Genomic DNA, 11010 nt, shown 5'->3' with positions numbered 1-11010 from the left:
TTGATGTTAAGTCCTCCTTCGTGACGAGGGGAGAATGTTTGAACTCAGCCCGGAGGAAGGTTCGTAACTTGGTGTGGTGTGGCAGCTGTGTGCACAGAGTGGTAAACGATACAAGTTTATCATTACGGGACATGGAAAATATGAGAAGGTTCCTCTGAAGGAGGACTCGGATGAAGGCTGCACAAATGGTACACAGCGTGAGGATTATGGTATGTACAGTGCTGTGCACACCGACACAACACTGCACAATCACAGTGCTATGAACACGCATGTATGGCATTCAAACAGTGCTCGGTACACGCATACAAGACTCTGCACACTCATACAGTGTTAAGAATACCCCAAAATAGCATTCAAACTCGTACAACACTCTGCACACTCATACAATGTTAATAACACCCAAAATAACATTCAAACTCAGGCAACACTCTGCACACTCATACAGTGTTAAGGATACCCAAAAATAGCATTCAAACTCAGGCAACACTGTGCACACTCATACAGTGTTAATAACACCCAAAAATCGCATTCAAACTCAGACAACACTGCACACTCACACAGTGTGAAGAATACCCAAAATAACATTCAAACTCAGGCAACACTCTGCACACTCATACAGTGTTAATAACACCGAAAAATAGCATTCAAACTCATACGGAACTCTGCACACTCACACAGTGTTAATAACACCGAAAAATAGCATTCAAACTCATACGGAACTCTGCACACTCACACAGTGTTAACACCGAAAAATAGCATTCAAACTCATACGGAACTCTGCACACTCACACAGTGTTGGGAATACCACAAAATAGCATTGAAACTCAGACAACACTCTGCACACTCACGCAGTGTTAATAACACCCAAAAATAGTATTCAAACTCATACAACACTGCACTCTCATACAGTGTGAAGAATACCCAAAATAACATTCAAACTCAGGCTACACTCTGCACACTCACACAGTGTTAATAACACCCAAAAATAGCATTCAAACTCATACGGAACTCTGCACACTCACACAGTGTTGGGAATACCCCAAAATAGCATTGAAACTCAGACAACACTCTGCACACTCACGCAGTGTAAATAACACCCAAAAATAGTATTCAAACTCACACAACACTGCACTCTCATACAGTGTGAAGAATACCCGAAAATAGCATTCAAACTCGAACAACACTCTGCACACTCACACAGTGTTTATAACACCCAAAAATAGCATTCAAACTCATACAACACTCTGCACACTCACACAGTGTTTATAACACCCAAAAATAGCATTCAAACTCGTACAACACTCTGCACACTCGTACATTGTGAAGAATACCCAAAATAGCATTCAAACTCGTACAACACTCTGCACACTCACACAGTGTTAAGAATACCCAAAATAGCATTCAAACTCATACAGAACTCTGCACACTCACACAGTGTTGGGAATACCCCAAAATAGCATTCAAACTCAGACAACACTCTGCACACTCGCACAGTGTTAATAACACCCAAAAATAGCATTCAAACTCATACAACGTTAAGAATACCTAAAAATAGCAGACTGGTACAATACTCTGCACACTCACACAGTGTAAAGAATACCCAAAATAGCATTCAAACTCGTACAACACTCTGCACACTCACACACTGTTAAGAATACCCAAAAATTCCATTCAAACTCATACAACACTCTACACACTCATACAATGTGAAGAATACCCAAAAATAGCATTCAAACTCATACAACACTCTACACACTCATACAATGTGAAGAATACCCAAAAATAGCATTCAAACTCATACAACACTCTGCACACTCACGCGGTGTTAAGAATACCCAAAATAGCATTCAAACTTGTGCAACACTCTGCACACTCGTACATTGTTAAGAATACCCAAAAATAGCATTTAAACTCACACAACACTCTGCACACTCACACACTGGTAAGAATACCCAAAAATAGCATTCAAACTCGAACAACACTCTGCACACTCATACAGTCTTAAGAATATCCAAAAATAGCATTCTAACTCGAACAACACTCTGCACACTCGCACAGTGTTAACAATACCCAAAAATAGCATTCAAACTCGTACAATGTCAGGAATACCCAAAATAGCATTCAAACTCGCACAACGTTAAGAATACCCAAAATAGCATTCAAACTCGTACAACACTCTGCACACTCACAGTGTTAAGAATACCCAAAATAGCATTCAAACTCAGACAACACTCTGCACACTCACACAGTGTTAATAACACCCAAAAATAGCATTCGAACTCATACAACGTTAAGAATACCCAAAATAGCATTCAAACTCATACAACACTCTGCACACTCATACAGTGTTAAGAATATCCAAAAATAGCATTCAAACTCGAACAACACTCTGCACACTCATACAGTCTTAAGAATATCCAAAAATAGCATTCTAACTCGAACAACACTCTGCACACTCACACAGAGCTAAGAATACCCGAAAATAGCATTCAAACTCACACAACACTTTGCACACTCATGCAATGTTAAGAATATCCAAAAATAGCATTCAAACTCGGACAACACTCTGCACACTCGCACAGTGTTAACAATACCCAAAAATAGCATTCAAACTCGTACAATGTCAAGAATACCCAAAATAGCATTCAAACTCACACAACACTCTGCAGACTCACAGTGTTGAGAATACCCAAAATAGCATTTAAACTCGTACAACACTCTGCACACTTAAACAGTGTTAAGAATACCTAAAATAGCATTCAAACTTATACAACACTGCACACTCACGCAGTGTTAAGAACACCCAAAATAGCATTCAAACTCATACAACACTCTGCACACGCATGCAGAGCTAAGAATACCCAAAAATAGTATTCAAACTTATACAACACTGCACACTCACACAGTGTTAAGAACACCCAAAATAGCATTCAAACTCGTACAACACTCTGCACACGCATGCAGAGCTAAGAATACCCAAAAATAGTATTCAAACTCATACAACACTGCACTCTCATACAGTGTGAAGAATACCCGAAAATACCATTCAAACTCAGACAACACTCTGCACACTCACACAGTATGAAGAATACCCGAAAATACCATTCAAACTCAGACAACACTCTGCACACTCACACAGTGTTTATAACACCCAAAATAGCATTCAAACTCATACAACACTCTGCACACTCACATAGTGTTGGGAATACCCCAAAAATTGCAAACTCGGACAACACTGTGCACTCATACAGTGTTAAGATTATCCAAAAATAGTTTTCAAACTCGTATAATACTCTGCACACTCACACAGTGTTAAGAATACCCAAAATAGCATTCAAACTCATACAACACTCTGCACACTCATACAGTGTTAACGATACCTAAAATAGCAAACTCATATAACACTCTGCACACTCACACAGTGTTAAGAATACCCAAAATAGCATTCAAACTCATACAACACTGCATACTCACGCAGAGCGAAGAATACCCAAAAATAGCATTCAAACTCACACAACACTCTGCACACTCACACAGTGTTAACAATACCCAAAAATAGCATTCAAACTCGTACAACGTTAAAAATAACCAAAATAGCATTCAAACTCGTACAACACTCTGCACACTCACACAGTGTTAAGAATACCCAAAATCGCATTCAAACTCGTACAACAGTCTGCACACTCATACAGTGTGAAGAATATCCAAAGATAGCATTCAAACTCGTACAACACTGCACACTCATACAGTGTTAAGAATATCCAAAAATAGCATTCAAACTCATACAACACTCTGCACACTCATACAGTGTTAAGGATACCTAAAATAGCAAACTCATGTAACACTCTACACACTCACACAGTGTTAAGAATACCCAAAATTGCATTCCAACTCGTACAACACTCTGCACACGCACGCAGAGCTAAGAATACCCAAAAATAGTATTCAAACTCATACAGAACTCTGCACACTCACACAGTGTTGGGAATACCCCAAAATAGCATTCAAACTCGTACAACACTTTGCACACTCACACAGTGTTAAGAATACCCCAAAATAGCATTCAAACTCGTACAACCCTCTGCACACTCACGCAGAGCTCAGAATACCAAAAAATTGTATTCAAACTCACACAACACTCTGCACACTCACACAGTGTTAAGAATACCCAAAAATACCATTCAAACTCAAACAACACTCTGCACACTCACGCAGAGCTAAGAATACCAAAAAATAGTATTCAAACTCATACAACACTCTGCACACTCACACAGTGTTAAGAATACCCAAAAATACCATTCAAACTCAAACAACACTCTCCACACTCATAGAGTGTTCAGATTATCCAAAAATAGTATTCAAACTCGTATAACACTCTGCACACTCACACAGTGTTAAGAATACCCAAAAATAGCATTCAAACTCGTACAACGTTAAGACTACCCAAAATAGCATTCAAACTCATACAACACTCTGCACACTCATACAGTGTGAAGGATACCTAAAATAGCAAAGTCATATAACACTCTGCACACTCACACAGTGTTAAGAATACCCAAAATAGCATTCAAACTCATACAACACTGCATACTCACGCAGAGCGAAGAATACCCAAAAATAGAATTCAAACTCATACAGTGTTAAGAATACCCAAAATAGCATTCAAACTCATACAACACTCTGCACACTCACAGTGTTAAGAATACCCAAAATAGCATTCAAACTCATACAACACTCTGCACACTCATACAGTGTTAAGAATAACCAAAAATAGCATTCAAACTCGTACAACACTCTGCACACTCGCACAGTGTTAAGAACACCCAAAATAGCATTCAAACTCGTACAACACTCTGCACACGCATGCAGAGCTAAGAATACCCAAAAATAGTATTCAAACTCATACAACACTGCACTCTCATACAGTGTGAAGAATACCCGAAAATACCATTCAAACTCAGACAACACTCTGCACACTCACACAGTATGAAGAATACCCGAAAATACCATTCAAACTCAGACAACACTCTGCACACTCACACAGTGTTTATAACACCCAAAATAGCATTCAAACTCATACAACACTCTGCACACTCACATAGTGTTGGGAATACCCCAAAAATTGCAAACTCGGACAACACTGTGCACTCATACAGTGTTAAGATTATCCAAAAATAGTTTTCAAACTCGTATAATACTCTGCACACTCACACAGTGTTAAGAATACCCAAAATAGCATTCAAACTCATACAACACTCTGCACACTCATACAGTGTTAACGATACCTAAAATAGCAAACTCATATAACACTCTGCACACTCACACAGTGTTAAGAATACCCAAAATAGCATTCAAACTCATACAACACTGCATACTCACGCAGAGCGAAGAATACCCAAAAATAGCATTCAAACTCACACAACACTCTGCACACTCACACAGTGTTAACAATACCCAAAATAGCATTCAAACTCGTACAACGTTAAAAATAACCAAAATAGCATTCAAACTCGTACAACACTCTGCACACTCACACAGTGTTAAGAATACCCAAAATCGCATTCAAACTCGTACAACAGTCTGCACACTCATACAGTGTGAAGAATATCCAAAGATAGCATTCAAACTCGTACAACACTGCACACTCATACAGTGTTAAGAATATCCAAAAATAGCATTCAAACTCATACAACACTCTGCACACTCATACAGTGTTAAGGATACCTAAAATAGCAAACTCATGTAACACTCTACACACTCACACAGTGTTAAGAATACCCAAAATTGCATTCCAACTCGTACAACACTCTGCACACGCACGCAGAGCTAAGAATACCCAAAAATAGTATTCAAACTCATACAGAACTCTGCACACTCACACAGTGTTGGGAATACCCCAAAATAGCATTCAAACTCGTACAACACTTTGCACACTCACACAGTGTTAAGAATACCCCAAAATAGCATTCAAACTCGTACAACCCTCTGCACACTCACGCAGAGCTCAGAATACCAAAAAATTGTATTCAAACTCACACAACACTCTGCACACTCACACAGTGTTAAGAATACCCAAAAATACCATTCAAACTCAAACAACACTCTGCACACTCACGCAGAGCTAAGAATACCAAAAAATAGTATTCAAACTCATACAACACTCTGCACACTCACACAGTGTTAAGAATACCCAAAAATACCATTCAAACTCAAACAACACTCTCCACACTCATAGAGTGTTCAGATTATCCAAAAATAGTATTCAAACTCGTATAACACTCTGCACACTCACACAGTGTTAAGAATACCCAAAAATAGCATTCAAACTCGTACAACGTTAAGACTACCCAAAATAGCATTCAAACTCATACAACACTCTGCACACTCATACAGTGTGAAGGATACCTAAAATAGCAAAGTCATATAACACTCTGCACACTCACACAGTGTTAAGAATACCCAAAATAGCATTCAAACTCATACAACACTGCATACTCACGCAGAGCGAAGAATACCCAAAAATAGAATTCAAACTCATACAGTGTTAAGAATACCCAAAATAGCATTCAAACTCATACAACACTCTGCACACTCACAGTGTTAAGAATACCCAAAATAGCATTCAAACTCATACAACACTCTGCACACTCATACAGTGTTAAGAATAACCAAAAATAGCATTCAAACTCGTACAACACTCTGCACACTCACACAGTGTAAAGAATACCTAAAAATAGCATTCAAACTCATACAACGTTAAGAATACCCAAAAATAGCATTCAAACTCATACAACACTCTGCACACTCACACAGTGTAAAGAACACCCAAAATAGTATTCAAACTCATACAACACTCTGCACACGCACGCAGAGCTAAGAATACCCAAAAATAGTATTCAAACTCATACAACACTGCACTCTCACACAGTGTCAAGAATACCCAAAAATACCATTCAAACTCAAACAACACTCCACACACTCATAGAGTGTTAAGATTATCCAAAAATAGTATTCAAACTCGTATAACACTCTGCACACTCACACAGTGTTAAGAATACCCAAAAATAGAATTCAAACTCATACAGTGTGAAGAATACCCAAAAATAGCATTCACTCATTCAATGTTAAGAATACCCAAAATAGCATTCAAACTCATACAACACTCTGCACACTCACACAGTGTTAAGAAAACCCAAAATAGCATTCAAACTCATACAACACTCTGCACACTCACACAGTGTTAAGAAAACCCAAAATAGCATTCAAACTCATCCAACACTGCACACTCACACAGTGTTAAGAATCCCCAAAAATACCATTCAAACTCAAACAACACTCTGCACACTCATACAGTGTTAAGAATATCCAAAAATACCATTCAAACTCAAACAACACTCTGCACACTCATACAGTGTTAAGAATATCCAAAAATAGTATTCAAACTCATACAAAACTCTGCACACTCACAGTGTTAAGAATACCCAAAATAGCATTCAAACTCATACAACACTCTGCACACTCATACAGTGTTAAGAATAACCAAAAATAGCATTCAAACTCGTACAACACTCTGCACACTCACACAGTGTAAAGAATACCTAAAAATAGCATTCAAACTCATACAACGTTAAGAATACCCAAAAATAGCATTCAAACTCATACAACACTCTGCACACTCACAGTGTTGAGAATACCCAAAATACCATTCAAACTCAGACAACACTGCACACTCACACAGTGTTAATAACACCCAAAAATAGCATTCAAACTCATACAACACTCTGCACACTCACACAGTGTTAAGAATACCCAAAAATAGCATTCAAACTCATACAGAACTCTGCACACTCACACAGTGTTGGGAATACCCCAAAATAGCATTCAAACTCGTACAACACTTTGCACATTCACACAGTGTTAAGAATACCCAAAAATAGCAATCAAACTCGTACAACACTTTGCACACTCACACAGTGTTAAGAATACCCCAAAATAGCATTCAAACTCGTACAACCCTCTGCACACTCACGCAGAGCTCAGAATACCAAAAAATTGTATTCAAACTCACACAACACTCTGCACACTCATACAGTGTTAAGATTGCCCAAAAATAGCATTCAAACTCGTGCAACCCTCTGCACACTCACGCAGAGCTCAGAATACCAAAAAATTGTATTCAAACTCATACAACACTCTGCACACTCACACAGTTTTAAGAATACCCAAAAATAGCATTCAAACTCATACAACATTGCACACTCACACAGTGTTAAGTATACCCAAAATAGCATTCAAACTCATACAACATTGCACACTCACACAGTGTTAAGTATACCCAAAATAGCATTCAAACTCATACAACACTCTGCGCACTCATACATTGTTAACAATACCCAAAAATAGCATTCAAACTCATACAACATCCTGCACACTCACACAGTGTTAAGAACACACAAAATAGCATTCACACTCATTCAACACTGCACACTCACTGTGTTAAGAACACCTAAGAATAGCATTCAAACTTGTACAACACTGCACACTCACACAGTGCTATAAACACCTGAAAGTTACATTCGAAGTGTTCTGCATGCTCAAGTAGCACCTTGCATACTCTAACTGTAAACCACACATTCGTTAAGATGCTGCAGGGTCTTGAGTTTGAGTCCCTTTTTACGGTTGAATTAACACCAGGTGGGGTTAAATGAGTCTCTCATCCTTCTGAGGTCGGAAAAATGAGTGCCAGATTACTGGGGTAATAACCATTCGGGGTAACCTGCGTTGGAGTGGCGACCCATCCAGGACTATGCTCCTTGCCAATGGAACCGTCTCGGCAGCCTCGGACAGTGGAATGATGGGGGTGTGTTCGTAAGTCAAGTTAGAGTATACCAGGAGGTAGTGAGTGAATGCTTGTGGTAAGGAACACTAAAAATGGTAGGATATGGCCAGTGACATTAGTTTCTTCTGAGCTTTATTAAAAGGTGACACAGCACGACAGCCAGAAAAAGCGGCCATTTGTCACGAAGATGCTGTGCTCGCTCGCACCAGCCAGGTTTCAGGTTCCAGTTCCAAATATGCTTGCGTGTGCTTGGCCTTCTTCCCAGTAAGCAAGGCGCCGTTGCCTCGTCGATGCAATCAACTGAACATTGATCGATATGTCGTAAATTCCGTAACGCTCTTTTGCTCTGATGAAGGGTTCATACCCAAAACGATGAAGCCAATTGCCTCTGCACCGGTGAACCTCGGCACACTTGTTAGTCCTTCTGTAGTTTCCAGCCATGTCACGCATTTCTTCCATTAGCGGGTCACTTTACCGACACCAATGAAACAGAAGTCCTGTTTTTGCCTCCGAAACTTTCTGAAAAGGGAAAAACATTTTGACCACCCCCATCTTACAGTGAAGGAGCATCAGTTGCCAGAAAGGGACAAATAATTGCTTCGTATTCTGTTTTTTTATGTCATCATTGTTTATTATACAGTTAGAAGCAAAAAATAAATGTTAATGCATTCAAACCGTAACATTGTCTGCATTATACGGAGCTGCATCTCATTGGTTCAATTTTTGAAACGGTCAAACAAATGCACAAAATGCGAGGCCGTAACTTACAACATTACTTGGCAACATATAAAAGTGCAAGCAGGAGCATTTATAGCAGCATGGTGAACAAATGTATAATTAGGAAAGATTGCACCGTAAAAGCCATGGATACTGGACTGGGCCTTTCTCATGCACCGCTCGCATTCACAAACACCACGTTCAAGATGCTAGCTTTGAAAGGTTTCTCAATTTGCAGATGCTGGATGATCAAAATGAAAATTTTGCTTCTTCTTTTGTGTCCCCTGTGGATTCCATCATTTGCTGGGGGGGGGGGGGGGTGGCAAATTGCTGCTGATGCAGTGCCCCCTATAGGTTAGAGCAGGAATTTGAAATTTGTCGTTGGTACTTGCAGCACAAAAGTAGAGGTCTGCATTGGTGGCGCAAGGGAATGAAAATATAAGAATAAAATGGATGGAGTTATCTGGCATAAAGGATCGCAAGGTGCTGTCATTTAGGGCTTTACTCTCCCTCGAAGCAAATGTGTAATTTGTTCACAGTGCCGGCGATAACTCACCTACTCTTCATGAAGGACGCTGTGGGGATCTTTGACGTCCACCAACTAACTCTGGCAGACAGGCCACCCAGTTTAACGTCCATTCGAGAGACGGCACACACATTGATGAATCACCCTGCCTGCGAAACATCAGCATGGCAGTTTATAGCTGGGTCAAGATTCCAACCAAAGCTCAACAGCTCGGATACGAGTGTGGACGTTTAACTGATATTGTTGAAGTAATGAGATTTCTTTTATGATGTGGTTATACCAGAACTGCACTGTGCATAGCAAGGGTGATGAACAGGGTTGGGACTATATGCAATAAATCCTTCGAAGGAAGGTGACAGAAGGGCTTGGTAGAAAATATTAATAGTGCCTCTAAATCCCACATACACAACCCACCCGCTCTGCCCCATCTTACCCCTCATACCCATTACCTACTCGACTTTTGTACCTTTCCGACCTGAAGCTCACCTCCACTCATAAGTAATGTCCTGGAATCCATCATTGCGGCTGATATCGACACTTCTCTTTTCAAATGGCCTGATCTCTAACCACCACATTGGCGTCCATCTTGGGAACTCGACTCTTGACGTGCTTCTGCTGCTTCCTCTTCTTCCTTTGTCTCTCTCCAATGGTTGGAGGTTCTAAATCTCAAACAAGAGATCAGGGCCATCTTCCTGTACGTATGCCATATCAGGCATTTGACAGTCAAGTATCCAGCTTTGCTTGCCAAGCTTACTCTCTGTGGCATACCAGTCTGCATTCATACCTGGCTTTCTGACTTCCTACACACATGCTGCCAATGCCTTGCTATCAATGGAATCCTCTCCTCTTCTCTTCTCTCAGAGTGATGGCTGGGGTACCCAAGGCATTTTCTTGGGCCTAGTCTTGTTCCTCATCTACATTAGCGACA

At 39.9% G+C, this 11010-nt stretch overlaps 1 protein-coding gene across 6 annotated transcripts in view; it reads left to right on the top strand.

Moving 5' to 3' along the window:
• The window catches only part of LOC147025906 (uncharacterized), a 129096-nt gene that overhangs the window by 90429 nt on the left and 27657 nt on the right, over positions 1–11010 (top strand). For all 6 annotated transcript variants that reach the window (XM_085880807.1, XM_085880806.1, XM_085880805.1 and 3 more), the window contains one exon: positions 86–209. In XM_085880807.1, the coding sequence (XP_085736933.1) occupies positions 86–209 (124 nt within the window). The remainder of the gene's footprint in view (positions 1–85; positions 210–11010) is intronic.

This window comes from Eptatretus burgeri, chromosome 5, assembly GCF_056783735.1.
Source record: "Eptatretus burgeri isolate ZD-2024b chromosome 5, Ebu_testis_v1, whole genome shotgun sequence".
NCBI lineage: Eukaryota > Metazoa > Chordata > Myxini > Myxiniformes > Myxinidae > Eptatretus > Eptatretus burgeri.
Note: the sequence above shows the minus strand (reverse complement) of the source record. Positions and strands in the feature narration are given on the sequence as shown.